Source organism: Drosophila arizonae, chromosome 4, assembly GCF_054131065.1.
Source record: "Drosophila arizonae isolate 15081-1271.41 chromosome 4, UAZ_ARI_1.0, whole genome shotgun sequence".
Classification (NCBI taxonomy): Eukaryota; Metazoa; Arthropoda; class Insecta; order Diptera; family Drosophilidae; genus Drosophila; species Drosophila arizonae.
In genome coordinates, this window is record NC_142924.1 from 18215824 (window position 1) to 18237092 (window position 21269).

Consider the following 21269-nt stretch of genomic DNA (forward strand, 5'->3'; position numbering starts at 1 on the left):
CAGTTGCAACCAAAGCGCAGTTGCAGCCAAAGCGCAGTTAATATCTAGGCCCAAAACACGTTTTTCGGGCTTGCCGCACAATTGTTTAGATCGGATTTGCAAGCGTCTGGCAACGCTAATCAATCATAATTAGAATGAAGCTATGATATCTATGGCTTAAGCAATCAATAAGAATCGGTATCCAGTATTTTAACTTTCTGGCAACACTAGTCATAGATTATATCAAGTTCATAAATGCTATCCACAAAAAAATAGATATGTATATATTTTAGTTCTTCGTTAATAGGAGCTACTTCTGTATTTGTAATTATCTGGCAACGCCATTAGCTTAGTTAAGGTAAACAAAAATATTAAAGCTGCTTATCAAACGACTTTCTGCAGCCAGAAATGATATTTTTTCTATATATTCAAAGTAGTGGCATCTTTATCTAACAAAACATCAATCAATCAAAGCTTGTGAATGTCTGGCAGCGCCAAGTGAATTCGACATTTCAAGCTCTTACTTCTGCTGTCCGTCTGCTTCCAAATTTTCAAATATTTGGCAACGCCAAAGCTGATACTCAAATAGAAATACATTTCCAAATTTTGAGCTATCTGGCAATGCCAAAACGAGCAATCAATCAGAAGCTCTCTGATTGAAGCTGTTTGTAAAAGTTGCTTACATAAATTATAGTCAGCTAAAACTGATTTGTCACTAAAATTTGCAAGTATCTGGCAACGCTGGAGCTGTTAGAACATCAAAACTCTTCGCAATTTCTAGTTTATTCTAAAGTTCTCAATGTCTGCCAATGCCAAAGCTGTTCAAAAATATTTCAAATTCTGTGTTTTCAAATTTCCAGATATCTGGCAACTCTGCATAAGTTGCATGCCCACAAAACTCAATTGTTATTAACAATTATTTGCTTTCCATACGATGATATATGATTCTCAGTTCTGATAGCCTTTGTTGCAAGCTCCATTCAATCGCGGTCACTGCAGCTGCACTCACAGCCGCCGCGCCACACGGCGCATGCGCCGTTGGTAGCGCTGCCTAGCATAGGATAATGGCCTCTGGTAACGCTCGCTGATGTTATAATCGTTGGCGTCGCTGGTGCCGCCAAACGAGGCACTCACTGCACAAAGGCGACGCCCAGCACTCGCCCCACTCTCACTTGCCTCGCGCTGCAGGCATTGACACGGACTGTGCCGCTGCCTCCGCCCCAGCCTCTGCTTGCAATGGCAATGGCAATGGCCATGGCCATGATATGGGTACTATCTGGAGTACTCTATATGCTACTATCGCGTTCACTTTGTGCCACACACGAATTCACCTTGCCTGACCCAACTATTTGCATGCAATTGTAAGCTGTCTATTGAAGAAGAGTGGTGTGGGTAGTCGATGCAAAGATACTCTGTAATTAGCAAAAGCTATGGGAAATGTGTACTTTTGTCGTGGAGATATTTTATGTAATTTTACCATTAGAATTATGTAGAATTATTAAGAGGTATGATGTGATAACACTTCTGTTAATAACTGATCTCTAAAATTTAACTTATGTGAACTAATATTTCCTTAACAGTCAACGATTACTCGACATAAATGTAGTTATTCTAGAATTAGCTTAATAAAACAGTCACAGCCTAATGTTTTTCCTATACAATACATAAAAAAAAATAAAATTAAAATTAAAAATTATACCCTATAAACTTAACATAAAATTTGTAAAAATAAAACCTACCGATAGTAATTTTTTTTAGTTTTATTTAACAAAATTTTTACAATAGCCTCTATATGTATATATCAAATTCAAATATAGTTTTCCCATATACATATATTTAAAATTTTGAAAATGAAAAACTGCTAACACACATATATACATAAATTCTGAATTGGAGCTAATTTGAAATGATTAACAAAAGACAAATTATTGAACTAAATTTCAAATTTTTCCTTTTTCTGGTTTTTCTTCTTTTTTGTCATTTTCTACTCTCCTTTCTGCACCGAAGATCGTTAAGATTTGCTAGAAGAGATTGGAATTGGGTCATTAAAGTCCCAGCGCGAATCGTATGTAAAGGTATCGGAATCGACATCGGCATCGCCATCGACATCGCCATCGACATCGCCATCGCCATCTACATCGCCATCTTGTGGAACTTCCATTGGATCTGATGGCAAAGCGGAGAATTCTTCATCTGTCGGCTCAGCCTCCATTGGCTTCTGGGCAGTGGACCTACGTTTGAGGCAAATGCGACAAGGCTTGGGTGCTAATACGGTTTGGTGACCCACACTTCGATAGGCGCCACTCTTGGCCCTAGGCCCAGGACGGGTGGTGCGAGACGTGGTATTACGTTTACTGACCGAAGGCTTTTTCTTGGCAACCTTTGTACCGGAACTCTAATAGAAGCAGTTCCTGGTAAACATCCATTTATATACATCCATCTATCTATGTCTACTCACCCCAAGTCCTCGACCTGTGCTGAGCCACGGAATCGCGCTCGTGCCGTCCTCAAACACGAGCGCTTGACGCAGCGCATAGTCCGAGTGACCGGTGCGAACCAGAACTCCCAGATGGGTGAGACTGCACAGACTCTTCAGCACACAGTCCTCGATATTATCCATTTTCTTGCTGCGACGCATCTGAAATTCCACCTGCCTGACGATGCTGTAAGCCGGCACAAAAGCTGTCAGCGAATGTGCGCCCTGGAGAATGCCTAGAGCCTTCAGTACATTTCGATTGATCTTCTTTGGCACATGAAAATTATCCATTTCGTATATGAATATATATGTGTATGAATATATATGTACGTATATGAAGAGAGTTCCTAAAATGATATATTTTTTTTATTATGTTACTTTTCGATATTTAGAGTTCTATGGTTGTACAAGTTGTGATCTCTGAGTTCGTTTCACGTTTTACCTCAAGCGAAAGGCAAAGACTACTTGGGTTATCGAAAACTTATTCATACAGTAGTTGAAAATATTATATGTATATTAAAATATGCAATATGAAAAAATAAATAAATACAAAAAATTAAATTAAATATACCTATGTATATTAAAATTTGAAATATGGGACAAAAAAATTATTTTTGTATTGAAGTAATTTGTAAAAAATTTAAAAATTATTTAAAATCTGAAGTAATATTATAATATAATAAAAAACTTTTTATTTTTTAGTTTTATACAAAATTCTGTTTACAAATATATTTCATATTCAAATACAAAAATTGTATTTATATTTATAGATTTTTGTATAAATATACTATTATTTCTAATACTTCAATTTCATAGCTCTTCATACCTCTATTTTTCCTGTTCATCTCGTATGAGTGCGCCCTTAGACAATTTCACTTAATGATGAAAAGTGCATCACAATTAAAATGAAAATCAACGAAAAGCGAAAACTTTCTACATATACATAAGCAGGAACACACAGAGAGCGAGAGCGAGAGAGAGCTACACACACACACACATAGACAGAATAGAACAATAACAGACTAACCTATTGTAAAGTGGGGAATATATAAATGCAAACACACAAATACATGCATGTGTGTGTGTATTATGCACATATAAAATTTACTGTTGTGTTGGCAACAATTTCCAAAATGGCGTCTCAGCGTGACTATCTTGCCAGTGCCTGCGCCCCAACCTGCCCCGTTACTCACATATGCAACCAAATACATGTTTACCCCGGGCGAAATATCGTTTCTTTTTATAAAAAAAATAATTTTTTTTTGTCTGCTGCACAACTGCAAAAAAAAACGGAGCCAGAGCCATGGACAAAGTCAGAGCCAGAGCCGGAGCCCGTGGCATTGTAAGCGCAGAGCGGAGCAGGTCAATGATACCAAAAGTTAACCCATACCAGCAGCGTCTGCGTCGCACTTGAGCAATTTTCACAACAACAAAAAAGAAGGAAAATAAAATAAAGCACAAACAAAAACGAACTGAACTGGCCGCACCCTTTGGGCAAAGCCACTCACACCCACACCCACAGCCAGCCGTTGCCAGAGCCAGAGCCAACTCCACAATCAGCGCCAGTGTCAAGTTTACGCTATACACACACACACACACACACACACACACACACACACAAGCAGATCTGGTCATGAACTCCATTCTCCATTTTCAATGGCAGCCATAGGAGTCACCGCAGAGCCCCAGCACACACAAAAGCTCTTTTATCTTTCGCATGTTTAATTTGTGCAGTGGAAAGCGTGTGAGCGGGAGCGAGAAGAAGAACAGCACAAAGTGAAAGACAAAAACAAAAAACGAAAAAAGAACAAAACGAATGCAGCGACTAAGCAGCTAACTATCTACATAGCTGTCATGTTGCCTCCCACTTGGCCTGCCCACACCGTTCGCTGCGCCTCTAAATGCAGCGCGACGCCTTATGCATCATTTATTGTACTCCCTCCTGTCCATACTCTTTCGTATTTATCTTTTTCCTGTGCGGCAGCGGCATCGGCATCGGCAGCGGCAGCGACAGCAACATCAGCAGCAGCAGCACCAACAAAAACATCATGCCACGCCACAACTTGAACAACGCGGTGAAGGTCATTGCTACCAAAATTGTGTCTCCCTTTTGTCCTACTCTACTCTTGACTCAATTCGACTCGCATTCTCATTCGCAGCGCTGCAGAGCCGAGCAAAAAACACCAACACAACAGCACACCAGCACACACCGACACGCGCCCACACTTACATGCCTGTCTGTGTAAGTGTGTGATTGTGTTGGTGCACATTTCTGCATTTAATCGTTAGCAACGACGACTAAAACATTTGCACATCCGCCACATGCAATGCGGAGCAACAGCGTTGCCAGACTGCGCCAATTTAACTAGAAACTTCTAATACATAGAATTGCAAACAATTCTGATTGCAGTGGCAACACTTGCCGCGTATATTACAACATCCAGCGGGAGAGTCCGACTCAAAATAAAATGCAAAAAAAAAGTAAAGGAAAGAAAAGCAAAACTCGTTCGCTCGGTTCGACCCGTTCCGCTCCCGTGCCAAAAGCAAACTGTGTCTGTGTCACTCAACCCACTAAACTTGCACACAATGCGCCGACAACAACGACGACGGCAACGGCGACGGCGACAGCGACAGCGACGCTGGCGTTGGGAATGCTGACGACGACGACGACGAAGTCGTACTCGAACTGTGCTGGCGCATTCGTGTGTAGCCGGGCTGCGTCGCGTCGCGTCGCTGCCTGCTCCTGCTCCATGTGCTTGCTGTTGTTGTTATTGCTGTTCTTGTTGTTCTTGTTCAATTGCATGCGCCTCTCTGCCCTGCTCTTGCTCTCTTCCACATGCTTTTGTCGCTATTTGCTGTTGACTCTATGCGCTCTTTTCCTTCGCTGCCGTTGCCGTTGCCGTTGCTGGCGTTGCTTTACGCTGCTGGGTTCAATGTCTGGTGGTTGACCTACCCGTACCAGATTTTTCTACAGGACGTTTTTCGCTGCTGCTGTCGTAGCTGCTGCTGCGCTGCTGCATTTTGCGCATTTGCTGTTTGTTGACTCATTTCCCCCACACGCCAAAAATGCACGACAAGTGAAAACTAAAAACAAAAAAAAAAAGAAAATTTGTGCAATGTTGTGTCGTCTGTCGCCTGCAAAGTAAAAGTTGTGCAACTGAGTTAGTTTGCGCTGCTCGAGGGGGAGGGAGGGTGGTCCGCTATTCGCTATTCAGTCGCCTGCTTTAGTTGTGTGACAGCTGAAATTACACAACGACGCATCGTAGTAGTTGTTGTTGTTGCAGTTGTTGTTGGCAACTGTTTGGCCAGACAATTGCTCATAAACATTTATGGCCAATAGCTGATTGGCTTATCTATGCGTCAACTCGACTGTCAGCAATGATGCATCAAGCGCTCTTCCCTTGACTGTGGGCATGGCATTAGCCCAAGATATTGCATATGCCACACACACACACACATACACACTCAAACATATTCAAGTCAGTTTATGCAACTAGCTTTGCCCGCTGACGTTAGTCCAACTGGTTTTCCACTTGTAATTTCACTCGCTTGGCCAGTTTTCCACAAATGTTGCCTCCACCTGGTCGGTGGCAAGAAAAACCAAGAAACCGCGATGGAAACTATTAGAAGATTCAAGGCTAAGGCTGCACGTCTAAGGCTAAGGTCATTGCCATGCAAGAGCTGTGCGAAAAATATACCCTGTAAAGCATGAACTTGCTGAAAGGGGTTTTGCAGTTGTTTATGTATAAATTTTAGTATTATTATTTTTTTATTACTATTTAATTTTTAGACATAAGTTTAATTTTTGGGATATACATAAGTACTTAAATAAGATATTATTTTTTTTTATATATATATTTTATAAAATTTAATGTTAATATTATTTTTAATATATTTTTAATATTAATATTTATTCTATTTGCTCAAAATTTTTTTTTTTAGAAATATAATTTCTATCAATTTCTAACCAATTATATGCCCATGCAAAATTTATCTAATAATAATTAATAATACAAATTACTAAAATTACTAATAATAAAAATTACTATTTTTGTTTTTAATTTTGTAAAAAATAAATAATTAATAAAAACTTCAGGGTATTCTAGCCTTTATAATACCTACTCACAGTTGGAAAATTCTTCATTTAAGAGTTATTGAATATTTTATGATTGTCATACAAATATATAGGGTATTCTTACGCCAATCATTCTCGAATGATTTCTGCAACATTCTCAGTTGTTCTATCGATGCATTTTCTGCATTTGAATGCCACTGAAGGAAAAACTAGTTTTCCACCATTGAAGTAAAGAACAAAAGCCAGTTATCATCATGTTCCTCAAAGGCGCAGTGCAAACTGACTGAAGAAGACTGGCTAAGCGAGTTGCGAGTGCTTACCTGTGCTATTAGAGAAAGTTACCTGTGTATGGCGTAAGCACTTCCATGGGAGAAAGTACTCGGCGAGGGCGGAAAGTCTTCTAATCGCTGCAATTGTCATGTGTATTTATATTTGCCAACTGGAACTAGGTAAGCTGACTCACACAGCTCCCATGCCACTTGCCACAAATGCAACCCCTTCTGACGGTTGGCTACAACTATTTGCTGACTGTTGCAACTTGCAACGGTTGTGTGACAAATTACCCTGGAGACCTGTCTAAATATCGTGCATATCGTGCAGCTTACATTGTTGTTGTTATCGTTGTTGTTGTTGTTGTTGTTGTTGTTGTTGCGCTTAGCTTGACACATAATAGCCAGGTTCCAGGTGCTACGACCCAGAGCTGCCGGAACATGGTGAAAAACATATGAACAAGAGGAAGAGTTGAGTTGTAGTTCTGGAAAACTATGGAAAACATATAATTATAACTGTAAATGTGTATATAGAGATGGGGGAAAGGGCGGGAGGAAGAGCGAGACAGAGACAGAGAGATTTCGATTGTTTGAGTAATGTATTTATCTCAATCTAGACATAGCTATATCTATATATATAAGTATATACATATATCTATATCTAAATAAACTCTGAAACTTCAGAAACAATCCCTGGCTGGGCTTTTATAGCCCCCTCAATGGCAACCATGAGCCAGGCGACGCCAGCAAACTGTGCAGTTGGCGACGAATGTGCAACCCCTTTGTTAAGCATAAGCCCCTTCAAGCCCTTCCCCCCACCTGAAAGCCCATCCCCCCTAGCAAATACAGACAGTCGCTGTCTCCAACCACCGAAATGAGCTTGCAACAAATTCGTGGCAGTTGAACTTTCGCTAATTTTAATGCAACATCGTGGCAGCAAGTGCTGGGCTTGCTTTGTTGTTTTGGGGGCATGCAACTGACAGACTAAACAATTTGATGGATTTTGTGAGATAACAGCGGTGGCAACATATGGTGACGCAATGTGCTGCAGCAGTACCACCAGCAGCAGCAGCAACCGTGGCAGCGCCAGCCACATGAAGGTCAATAAACCACGAGTCTGCGGCACGAACAGACACTAAGGTTGGGTGGCAGCCTGGCGAGCAACTTTTTGGTGGCATGAGCTGAAATCTGTTTGTGGACTTGCCAGCACACAGGGAAGCATACGAGAGTCATGTTAATTTGCATATGATCGAGCTCTAGATTCTTACTAATAGTAGATAAATTATTGATTTTCATGCGAAAATATTTAGCCTTCAGCATGTAAATATATATTGTATTAAAAAAATACATATATACTTTTTAAAAACTTAATTAAAGTATTAATGTTATGAATTATTATTTTGATTATTTTTTTAACTTTAAAAACTTACAATATATTTTGGTTTTTAAATTAAATTCTAAATTTTTTTTTTTATATAGTTTGATAAATATTTGTAATAGTTTTCCTTTTTGTTTTTACTAAACAAACATTGAAATCTTAAACAACAAACAAATTATTTTTTTATTTAATTTATTTATTTTTATTTAATTTAATTTAATCTTTAACATTATCTTACACAATTTATTTTAATAACATATTTTTGTGAAAACTATTTTTTTCTAGAAAAAAAATATTTTTAATATAATTTCTTAAAAAAAAAAAAAAAATAGGTAACATTAAATAAAACAAACACTTGCTTTTATTACTTAATTTAAAAATTAAAAAAATAAATAAAATCCGTGTAATAAATATATTTAGACTTTATTAAATTAATATATATTTAATTTTATAAAATACATACATTTTTTTTTTCAAATAAATACAAAAATTTTAATTATGGTGTTAATATTTAAAGGTCTTTGATATGTATATAAATATATATTTTTTTAAGTAAGCCTTTTGTTTTATATATTTCGTTTAAATCTAAAAATTGTATTATTTAACAACAAACAAATAAAAAAAATTCTAAAATTCCCTTTTATAACGTAAATTTAGCATGAAGTCAAATTTTAGATGTAACTCTTAATTTAAATACATATATACGTTAAACACAGTATATGTTAAACACAATCTTATACCTTAATATAGATATTAAATATAATAAAGTATTTAGGAACTGTAGGTATAATATTTGTATACATATATGTGAATACATACATACATACATATATATGAATATATGCCATATCAAATATATGTCTGGAAAAACAAACGGATTATCACCATATTGAGAGAGAATTTGAAGTGCATAACATGGGTAGTTCGATAATATCTGACACTATGTTACGAATACAAAAATATATAAAAAATAATATTGATGGAATCAGTTGAGGGCTATTCGTATTTGTCTGTCCTGGCAAATATTACTCAAATCTACACCTGCATAGACATTCCTCTCTAATATACTCAAATAAATAGACTACCATATAACATGTTCTTCACAAGTTTCGTAAAAGTTTGTACAAAAAATACACACACACACACACACCAAACGTTTCCCAAGGGAATTTGAACTTCGTCATGTTGATTCAAACATTTCCCTTTTTCCCCCCAAAAAATATTCGTCACACAACAGTGCAAAGCCATGACGAACTTTGAACTTGTGTTTAACCTGTCACCCAGACCCAAATCCAGCAACGCCTGCTCATCATCCAGCCGTCCGGGGCATCAGGTGCAATGGACACACGTTGTCCACGACGCATGCTAAGCCGCAACAGAAATGATTACTCATCCAAGCCAAATGCGGGTGATTCACTGGGGGACGGGGGAGGGGGAGGTGGAGTGGAATCGCACCTTTTCAGCCGTTATATAAATAAAGCACAGCCCAATGGGTCGCACATACGTGTCCTGGCAGGACACAAAACTCGACGTAAAGTTTGTGTGTTGCCCGCCTCCCAGCGGAGGTGCCTAATGAGTCACTGACCGGGCGGTGCTCCCCATATTTGAGGCTCTCTATCGCTCTTCGTTTCGTTTCGTTTCGTTTCGAGGGCTTTGCATAAATAAAATAAACTCGGGCGTCGAGCTGTTTCATTGAACTGCGCCTCTCGACCGCCTCAGCCTCGACTGACTTATAGCATACATCTGGGCGCCGTTTGGAATTAGCCCCAAAAATCGGTTCACTGCACGCACGTTGACCTAATAATTGGCTACAATATGCTTTTTGCCATGGGTCAGAGTATCAATCGAATGCCATTGTCTGACTTTGTATGATAAGGGCATAACAGGGGCATTGTGTTTGCTCAATTAGGGAGACGGTGCTGGGCATTATATGAGTATACATAGCTAATCATGGATAATGCTGTGGAATAAAGCTATAAACGGATTGATGTTTGGTGTTTGCTAAATATATTTAACAGGCTTTGCCAAGCCAAATTTTTTGAAATTATTTAATTTGCGAAAGTAAATGTATTTTTTTTTTTATAATATCGATAATTCTGAGAAAAAAGTGTACTTTAGATCTCAATAAATATGTTCACAATATGTTAAATAAATAAGAGAAAAAATCTTAATAAATAAAATAGAAAAGAAATCTGTGTTTCTTAATTTTTTTTTTTTTTTTTTTTTTTTTTTTTTTTTTTTATATATTGCCTAGAATTCTTGCTCATTTTATTCTTCTTCATGTAATTTTGATATGTCATTTTTCCTTCTTAAAGTAGATAATGATATAGAGAGGGGTATCGTGGGGAGAGGGAGAGTGAGGAAGCCGATAACCTCACTCTTCCTCTCCCCTCGCTCCCGCTCTCTATATCATTATATATGTTAATTCTCTCGCTTTAAATGTTTCTTTTAATTTGAATTTTTAATTTTCTCGAGCTCTTTGATTCTTACCTCTTTCAACTTCCTTTGCTTCCTTTTGAGTCCATCATCTCGTCGCTCTCTTAACTTCTCTTCCGATCTTACCTCATCTCTCTGTCCCTCCCGATTTCTGTATTTCGTTTTCATATATTTCACTCTGTCGGTCCTTCTTTTAGAAATAATTAGTATTAGACAAGGGTACAATCTTTGTTCTATTTATATGCTATAGCGAAATGCTATTGTAATCCTTTTATTTTAGATGAAATATATTCTGGGCAAGCAATAAAATGTTGATTAGATGCGTCAAATGCCAAGGCATTGTCAATGATAAAATGGTTAAAGGAAACCAAGGGATTCGTGCTGATGGCCAAGGGCTAGACACAATGCCAGGGACAGCCCTGAAATTAATGCCGTCTGCCCAGCAACCAGACCGCAGTGTGATGCTCAATGCCCCCCGTCGGATAATACCGCCACAGCACTGACCTCCAACCTCAGACGGAGCTCTCAATGTCATTTGCAGCATGCACCAGCTGCAGCAGAAGCCGGCAGGCAGCGCCCAGACTCAGGCGCTGGGGGGAGGGAGTGGGAGTGGATGCTGAGAAGGAGCGCTGTCCCTACCAGGAATCGGCGACTCTGGGTGTGTGTGTGTGTGTGTGTGTGTGTGAGTGTTAGTGTGTGTGCTGTGCATGCGGAAATGCGCGTGTCCTTGCCCTTGGTAGCGAGTCCTTTGCATAGTTGTTGTAGCGAATGCCCCTGAAAACTGTTAACCTTCGTGCAGCGCGAACGAAGGATTTTTGCAATGTGCAACGGGCAACGCGGAACATGCGCGTTGCATTTGCAGCAAGCTCTCCGGAAGAGAGAGAGAGAAAGAGAGAGAGTGTGTGAGTAAAAGAAAGAGAGAAGAGGAAGAGAAATGCAAAGTAAAAGAGAGTGGGAGAGAGAGAGAGCAGTTAGTGGAGAGAGAGTTGCCTTCGCACCGAAACTAGAAATTAATGTTTGGGGTGTCGTCTGGCTGCCCCTGCCTCAAGCCGGGCGCATTCGAGAGCTTTGTCATTGCCATTGACCATGATATTTAGCCAATGTCAGCGAATGGAGGTAAGAGTCGCATAACCTTACGCGCTGCCACATGCGCCAAGGGGCAGGATAGCTTAACCCTGCGCCAAAAACTTGTTTCTCGACAAAACCCAATCGTCATTAGCGACCTTAGCGAACGGCCAAGCGTCTTCCTTGAGCAGACCCCATCCACCCCGTTCACACCTCCCCGACAAGGCAAAGACAACGTGAAAAGTCTTTTGCTATTGCTTTCAATTGAACGCTCGAGGGTTGCAACTCCAGACAGACAATCTCCGGCCCCACCCGCTCTAGATTTTTGCAATTATATGTACATACATATATATGTATTTGTAATTTCTAAGCGACGACAACTCCAGGAATTCTATGCCAAACTTTGCAACCCCAAAAAAAAAAGAAAAAATACCAACAACAACAAAGCATTAAAAAGCACACACAAGAGGGCAACGGCAAAAACAACGGTTCCAGACACCGCCAAACCCAACTGCAGACATTAAGCAGAATTCATACGAACTACTTAATTCCCTAGAATGGAAATTTAAACTTTTTATAGTAGAATGGGTGTTACCCTGAATTTTTTTATTTAGTTTTTTATTTTTTAATTTGTATTAAAAACTTATTTATTATATTTTATTTTATTTTTTAAAAATTGGATAGTTCCTATAAAGCTATAGCTATAGCTAATTTTATCTAATTTCAATTTTTTTTTAGCTCTATGTAATAATTATTCAACCTGAAGACCTGGAGAATCATGTCTTGAGCTAAAAGAATAAAAAAAAATTTTAAAGATAAGCTTTACCTGCTTTTAGTAAACTCTGAAATTCATTTCGTCTACTAAGATACATATGTATATATGTAAGCTATGATAGAATGCTCTATATATTTATATTCGAAATAAATAAATAAAATAATAATTACGGATATGCGTATAATACTTATCTAATTTCATTTAATTTCCATAATTAATTTGTTTCAATTAATTTACGCAGCATATTATTGCATTTAAGAGTTTTCGAATATGCCCGTTTTAATAGCATGCCCCTAGGGTATAATAACAGCGTAAATCTGCAGCCCAACACTTCCGTCCTCGCCGTCGCCGTCACCATCGTCAACGCCAGCGCCAGCGCCAGCGTCAGCGTCATCGCGCCATCGTCAGTCCCTTGTTCATTGCACCCCCAACGTATTGTACATTGACTTCTCTGGGCTACGCTTTGTTTTCTGCATTCGCCGACGGCAGAATCGCAACAATGTGCTCTCCCAAGCGCTCGCTCTCTCACTCGCTTGTTCTCTCTCTTTGTTACGATTTGCACTTCACTCTCTTCTACTCTGCTGAGCGACATTCCCATACCACGACCTACCTTACCCACACCCACAGTGCGCTTTCAGCTTTCTGCGTTCAGCTTTGGCCATTCTTCCGTGCACAACTCCCGCCCAACGAATGCGACCGGGCGGCAGCAGAGTCTGTTATATGTGTTTGTTTGTGTTTGTGTCTGTACTGCCGCTGCCGCAGTCGACGCTGCTGCACAAATTCGCAGCTCAGTTTTCATATTGAAAGTAGAATTTTTCACTTTTGCAAATTTCTGTCTCGTTTCAGTCGCGTTAACGACGTCATGTCGCACGTTTGTTCTGAATTTGGTTCTCTACACGTTCAGTTGCCAGGCCAAATTTCGCTCCCACTGTTATTGTTGTAGCCTGGCTCTCAAGTCTGACGGTATAAGATAAACTTTCAATTGTTATGTACAAGTGCTATAATAAATTATATATCTGTTTAATTGTGCGTGCATTTGTGTATGTGTGTGATCACAATGATCACTGTTAAGTGTGCTGCTGCCTCGAGGAGACGATTGGAATATGTGGATAATGATTAACGGTACTATTCAAACCTATAAAGAACTAATTGAAATATTGTGCCAGATTGATTTTTTTCATATGCTGATCCCCATCATCTCATTTGACCTTTCACTATCAGGATCAGTCATTTAGATGTTATCCCATTAAAACCTCCTCAGCTTCAGCCCAAAACGTCTGACTCATTCCAGAGCAGCTCTCGCGGCGCCCACTTTTGCACAGCAACTTCAAAACTCCAGACATTGCAACCCTCATTAGGCCCCCCAACCTTCAATGTCTGGTCCATATACACGGGGCGGGCTGCAACTCCAATTACGCACACATATACAAATTCGCGAGCACACACACAAACAACACCCATCGAAACTCTTCTGTGACTCTGTTTCTTAACAGGGCGCTGCTCGCTCAACTGTAGCGGCGCTGTAGACGCGCTGTTAAGTGCGCCACTGACACACACAGCGACAGCTGCTGTTAACCTTGCCTTGGTATTGGTGAACTTGACTAAACACGCGCTAGCTGCTGCTCGCTCGCTTGATGTGCCTCTCTCTTACTCTTTCCGCGTAGTAGTTGCATTCGTTTGCGCTCTTTTACGCTCTCTTGCTATTGAGTTTCTATTTCGAAATTCTTTGCGATATGTGTGTATGTGGAGCGGCGCGTTGTCAGCGCAATGAGCATTCAGTGTTAAGGTCAATACGTTTGTTGTGTTTGCAATATGCACACGCACACACACACATTCAAACACATGCATACTGGCATGTTTGCTTGCACCGTGAATGTGTGCGTTTGTGTGTGTGCCTGCAATGAGACTGCTGATTGCTTTGCTATTGAAATTTGTCACTGGCGCTTGTTTATACACTCGTGCCTGTGTGTGAAAGTATTTATTGCTCATTTGTCGCTGCGTTTGTTTTTTGCGTGTTTGGGGTCAAATTGTGACTCTGACGCTTTGACGTTTACGGAAGAAAACCGTAAGTTGTTTTTGTATAATTTATGAATCGACTAATGCGAATGCATCTGCTTTGTAAACGTGCCTCGGTTAGGTGAATGAATCGACACTCTCAGAGTACAATAAAAAACGTAATAAAATGTGCTTACGCTGCCACATTCAACTTCCCTTAAGTCGCTCATATGCGAACCTACCTCAATGCGTGACTCCGTCTGTCCGTAAAGTCTTTTGCTAACGCACATTGCTCATACGCACAGCTTTGCTTGTTGTTGTTCTTGTTGTGGGCGGAAGTTGCTACCCACTCAAACTTCGTCTCGAATACATACTCACACACAAACACAAAGAACTACCCTTATTCATTATTCATTTATTCTTATGCCACCCCAACTGGGTGGCAACTCCATTAAAATTCTCGTCGACCCGCCTCATGCCACAATTTGTTAACCCCCCAAAAAAAAAAACGAAACGAAACTTGGTTTGTGCGTTGTTTGCTGTTCGTCCGCTCATTCGCGTTTATTTTTGTTTATTTATGTTTTGCTTTTGTATTCTTTACAGAATTTTTGGCTTTGCTTCCTCGTTTGCTTAGCGCAAGCTCACGCTCTCTCACACACACACTCGCAGTCACTTACTTCCTCTCTATCTCTCTCTCGCTCATGCCAGTCGGTTAGCGGGGCTTCCTCGCGCTCTGTCAGACGTGCCCACTTTGCAGCCAGGCGACGCACGCACACAACGATAGTCGCAACGAACGGTTTTCACTTTCATTGTGCAGCTTATTCGCCCACTCACACATATAAGCTCTCTCGCACACACACACGGATACGGACACTTGCTCGCTCAGCAGGTTTTTGTATTGCTGCGCCTCTCACTCTCGCTTGCTCATTCGTATGTTCTGTTTTGTTCGGTTCTGTTCTCTGCTCTCACTCTCTCTCACAGTGATGTTCGGTTCTGCTCTCGTGCTGCAAGCTTTTGTGCGATTTTCAATTTCAGTCAGAGAAAGTACGGCGCTTGCAGCGGTCGCGGTTCTAAAAAGCGCGTCCATCAATCAAGCATATTCAAAACAGCCTAAAAATCGCCGTCGCTAATTAAATATTCAATTTGATTAATTTCTGCTTAAAAAGCAAACAACAACAAAAATGTGCAACAAATTGCAGGCCGTACCAAAAGGCTTCAATATAATACAACAATAATTATGAAAAATTCGAGTTCATAATTTGAATACAACTCAAGCTGTGTGTTGCAAGTTGGTTAACATTGAATCGTGTGTCCGTGGCCGTGTCCGTGTCCGCGTCGCGCGCTGTGTCCTTGTCCTTGTGCAGCGCCCAAACGGCCGCAGCAGCAGCAGGAGCAGCAGCAATCCAGCCCGAACAGCTGTTGGCTGTTGCCAGTTCAAGTCCTCGTGCTTGTCCTCGTCCTCGTCGTCGTCCTCGCCCACGTCCTCGTAGCGGTTGCCACTTCTCACCTTGCTCTTGAACGCGTTGCCTGGACCCTCAATGTCAGTGTCAGTGCCACAGGCAGAGCCCAGTGTCATCCTATTGAATTTTCACAAATATTCACTTTTCACATATTGAACCCACATACAGCCACGCCCCCTACACAAAGCTTCAGCTGCGCCCAGCTGTTGCTGCAAACTAAAAAAAATATAATAATAAATATAGATATATAAATCATAATAATATGCTGGGCTGGGAAACAGCTGCAGTAAAATTTCTGCAAAAAATAATCTAATATATCTGGCCAATAGCAATGTGTTTTAATAAGCTTTACCTGTTAAATAAATGCGTGAATTATTCGCCAGGTGCGCAGTGCAAATGTTCAATATAAGTGCTAAATACAATAAGGATACGCCAAGCGCTCAACAAAAGGAGAAATACAATACAAAAATAAATTCCAAAATACAACAAAAAAATAATTTTTAATAAATAGTGACATAATCATCTCAATCTAACTTCGCCGCTCTCGCTCGCTCTCACTAAAGTGTTTGACCTTCGGCTAGAAAGCAAAGGAAGCTCAGATAAAACTCTTTCAGAGTTCATAAAACATATATGCATATAAATATATTTTTATAAAGGTGTTTATAACCCCATAACGATACTACAATAAAATATAAACATAAAGAAGTTCGACAACAGAAATATGAATAAAATTAATGCTCAGGTGAAAAATTACTAAAAAAATATAAATTTATTAAAATAAATAATACTAATTAACAAGCAACTAACGCGTTGTGTTTCATGTGCAAAACATCTACATATATATTAATTATAAATATATTATTAATATACACCTGTACAACTTATATACATAAATATAAATATATTTTTGGAGAAAAATCAAGCAAAAAGTGAATGAATTTAATTAAGAAATGTTATTAAGCGCTGACTAATTGTCTTAATTATATAACACAATACTCGTATAAACATACATATTATATAAATAACTAATTATAACAGTTTATATATAAATATATGAATATATATAGAAAACTCAACTCAAGTATTCATCAACAACAAATATCAGGACATAAATCTTTATGTTTCAATAAATGCATTAAAATATATACATATAAATAAATATATTTAATTTTGCATTATTATTCAACAATCAACTCATCAATCAAACAAACAATCAATCAGGTCTATAAATTATTTATAAAAAAAGTAAGTGTCTATGCTTAATTGACAATTTAATGATCAAATTATTTTAAATTAATTACTTAAGAATTTGTTGAGGAAGTTAACAGCATAAAATATGAAGGAAATTAAATTGATGTTGAGCATGAATGAGGAAATATATATATCATAAATACATGTATCTAGTTATGTGTATACTCATTCACAGAATGAGTAGAGTATATTGGTTTTCTACACTATTTATTTTGATATTTGGATTTTTAAGGATATATACTTGCTATGAAGTGCTTAGACTTTCCAGATTCTTCTTGGTATAGCACAAATACTATTATAAAATTATTCGTACTATTAATTTCTAGAAAAAAATTCTTGAATTCTAGAGTAGAAACTCCAAGCTAAAAATTTATATACATAGCTTATCTATCCGAAACTTTAACTATAGACAAGTTTGGGAGCTTAAGTTTACATTTGCTAAATAATAATTTTTTAAGTATTATTTGAATGAATTTTAAGCAGTGAGCGAGTATTATGCAGTCGGTAATAACCGAAGTTCTTTAAAAATTTAATTTAAATTAAATTTTGCTATGCTTTAAAATTAATTGAAAATTAAAAAATTAAAAAAAAAAAAAATATGAAAGTTAAATGAAATTTATGTATAATCAAATAAATATAAAAAATATGAAAACCAATTAAATATAAAAATATAAATAAAATAATGAAGTTAATAAAAAAAAAATTAATCGGTAAATTAAAGGAACTCAAATTTTTTTTTTTTTTTTTTTTTATTTACATTTAAAACATATTTTATATAAGTTTTAATTATTTTGATTATTTAAATTTAATATTAGTATTAACAAATATATTAAAATGCTTATATGCATATATTTTATATTAATTATATTTTGTTCTCATATTTATTTTCTTCTTCTTCTTCTGCCTTTTCATTCCAGCTACTTAGAATACCTACAACATACTCAGATATAAAGAAAGTAAATACAGCTGCTGTGGAGACTTCGCGTAAACCAGAACAAGTATTATTAGTTATAAACATTGAGCATCCATAACATACTCAATCACAACAAGGCCTCATGATATTTCAATAAAACAACCATCTACATTATAAATATATATATAAATATATATTTATATATATATCTCGATCTGGGCAGGTTTAAGGACAACGCTAGAGAAGTAAGAAACAATATTCTAGGAACTACGAAAACAACTTTGCAACTTGAAGGCTGAAAAAAACATTTTGATAATCCCCCAAAAAAATTAAAACACAAAAAAAAATATATACATCTATATGCAACAAGTGTAAAGAAGAAGAGACTGATTTTTACAAGAAGAACAAGTTAAGGAAGCTGAAGAGCAGCGAGTTTATAAACTAGAGGCAGATTTAGAGGCAACAACGCAAAGTGATTCAGGATCAAATCCAATAAGCAGACAGAAATATATATACAAATATATATTCCCATATATATATATAGAACTTAGATTGGCCAATATGCTGAAGAAACTGAAGTGCATGGAGGCCGCAGCAGCAGCAGCTGCTGCCGCTGCCGCCGCTGCCAGCAGCAATGCCAAGCACATCAAGACGGAGCCCATCGATTTCGAGCTGCTGCAGCTGGAGGAGCAGGAGCGACGCCAAACGGAACCGAGCAGCAGCAGTAGCAGTAGTCAAAGCAGCAACAGCAATAGCAACAGCAGCAACAACAACAGCAACAACAGCAGCAGCAGCAGCAATAACAATAACAACAACAGCAGCAACAATGTTACGCCGCAACGCTATACGCACGTGCAGGTGCAGACAGTGCCGCCGCGCCAGCCCACCGGCCTGACCACGCCCGGCGGCACACAGAAGGTGATACTGACGCCGCGCGTCGAGTACGTGCAGCAGCAGCGCGCCACCAGCAGCAACAGCAACAGCAGCAGCAACAAGCAAATCTATGCAGAGACAGCAACAGCAACAGCTGCCCCGCAGATCATAATAACGCGCACGCTGCCTGCAACGCAGTCGCACGGGCATCTGCCGAGGCGCCACTCCGCCAGCCCCTCCGCCGTGCACTATCAACAGCCGCAGCAACAGCAGCAGCAACGTTTACCTGCCTCCCCTCCTCCGCTGCATCATCAGCTAGAGGAGCAACAGCAGCAGCAACAGTTGCAGCACCAACAGCAACAACAACATCAACAGCAGCAGCAGCAACAGTTGCAGTTGCATCAGCGCTCCTCTGCCGTGCGCGTCATACGCGACGGTCGCCTCTATGATGAATCTCTGTCGCCCGGCAGCGCTTGCAACGTTGTGGCACGCCGCCTTTCCGTGTCGCCGCCGCCGTTGCATCACCATTCGCGTTCCGCGCCCGTCTCGCCCGTCATCAATCGGCGCGCGGCCTATGCAGAGCAGCCGACGCATGTGCAGTACCAACAGCAGCAGCGCCAGCAGACGCCGCCAGCCACGCCTCCGCCACCGCCGCCGCTGCCGCCTCCTGCGCCGCAGCAGCTCTTCGTTAACGCTGCGCCGCCCACAGCGGCCGCTCGCAAATTTGTGGTCAGCACAAGCACACGGCATGTCAATGTTATTGCTGCCAACCACTATCAGCAACAGCAGCAACAACAACAGCAACATCAGCAGCAACACCAGCACCAGCAGCAGCAGCAGCAACATCATGTCATTGCCAATGTCAGCTCCAGCAGCGCCTCGCCCGCATCCGCCTCCTCCTCCTCCTCCTCCTCCACCTGCCCAGCAACGTCCTCGTCCGCGCACATATTTCGCACGCCTATCGTCTCCAGCAGCAGCAACAGCAACAGCAACAATCACTGTCAACAACAGTTGCCAACGCACCATCTTCACAGCAACAACAATAACAACAACAGCAATAACAACAACAGTTCGGCTATGCGACCACCTCCGCCACCGCCGCCGCCCAAGCTAAAACATGCCTCGAGCCTGGGCAGCAGCGGCAACAGCCACAACAACAACCACAACAACAACAGCAGCAGCAACAACAACAACAACAACAACAGCAATGGCGAAGAGCCGTCCAGCTCGATTCCTGATCTAGGTAAGTGAAGCGATTTGCAAATACAAAATATATACCCTTACAAAACTATAATATATGTATATATATATATATATTATATATATATTATATATATATATATTATATATTATGTATCTAATGTAACTGTAACCCGTTGACCCTGGACACAGCTTGTCACACAATCTAGACATTTACATGCACGCAATTTAGTCAATAGAGCGACAATGAAAACTTTGCTACAAAGTTTGACAAAACATTTTGCAGCTATTCAAATTCTATAAAAATTTTATAAAAACTCTAAAAAATTATTTAAAATGTTCATTAAAATGTTTATAAACTTTTGACAAATTTTTAAAAATATTTAAAGACAAAATTTTTCAAATGAAGGCTAAACTAAACTTCGAATTATTCTGTGAGCATAAATTATAAATAATAGGAAATATATATATTATTAATAAAATTATTATTATTTTATCATTAATATTAATAATTAGAAATATTTATATCATTAATAAAATTATTATTATTTTATCATTAATACTAATATTATATTATAATATAAATATTTAATTTTTTATAGAAATGTTTATGAATCATTTGTTATTTTTTTTCATTATTTAAAAATTTTTAAAAATATTTCTCAAGAAAATTTTTAAAATGAAATATAGAAAACTTCTTTGACCATAAATTAAAAATAATATAAATATTCTATAATACAATATAAAGTATATAAATATTATATCATTTATATTTATATAAATATTATATAATTACATATTATAATAAACTTTAATAGAATATGATCTTTTCAAATATTTATATATCTTTTAATTTATATCTTTTCAATTATTTATAAAAAATTGATTTATTCTACTCTATTTATTTTATTTTTTAGTATATCTAGATCTTATTTAATACCAATTCATATACCATATATGAATTATTTATTACTTAAGTCTTTTCTAAAACTATTTTCTATTGACTATTTACTTTTTCTTGTCAACAAGTTAAGCTGAGAATATTTATCAAATATCAAATAAAATCAAAAACATATTTTTTTTTTAATATGTAGACAATTTATTGCATGTTACATTCAAAGATA

The 21269-nt window shown here is 38.5% G+C and overlaps 2 protein-coding genes across 5 annotated transcripts in view; one reads left to right on the forward strand and one right to left on the reverse strand.

Annotated features, from left to right (window-relative positions):
- Nucleotides 1-1793: 1793 nt before the first annotated feature.
- LOC108614191 (uncharacterized) lies at nt 1794-4991 on the reverse strand. Of its 3 annotated transcripts, XM_089466967.1 has the most exons (4): nt 4879-4991; nt 3282-3330; nt 2438-2802; nt 1794-2374 (listed from the first exon to the last, which is right to left on the reverse strand). In XM_089466967.1, the coding sequence occupies exons 2-4, from the start codon at nt 3298-3300 to the stop codon at nt 1991-1993; spliced, it is 768 nt and encodes a 255-aa protein (XP_089323093.1). In that variant the 5' UTR covers nt 3301-3330; nt 4879-4991; the 3' UTR covers nt 1794-1990. The 3 variants fall into 3 exon arrangements, with proteins under 3 accessions (XP_089323093.1, XP_089323092.1, XP_017863671.1); XM_089466966.1 differs by lacking the exon at nt 4879-4991 and having other exon boundaries at nt 3282-3299; XM_018008182.2 differs by lacking the exons at nt 3282-3330; nt 4879-4991 and having other exon boundaries at nt 2438-2903.
- Nucleotides 4992-13397: 8406 nt separating this feature from the next.
- Nucleotides 13398-21269, forward strand: part of Eip75B (Ecdysone-induced protein 75B) — a 124562-nt gene continuing 116690 nt past the window's right edge. Inside the window, exons 1-3 of one of the 2 annotated variants that reach the window (XM_089468064.1) lie at nt 13398-13416; nt 16292-17153; nt 18077-20188. In XM_089468064.1, the coding sequence (XP_089324190.1) occupies nt 18634-20188 (1555 nt within the window). In that variant the 5' untranslated portion in view covers nt 13398-13416; nt 16292-17153; nt 18077-18633. Of the gene's footprint in view, nt 13417-13459; nt 13576-16291; nt 17154-18076; nt 20189-21269 lie in introns of those variants that run through there. The other variant, XM_089468063.1, reaches the window with a different exon arrangement.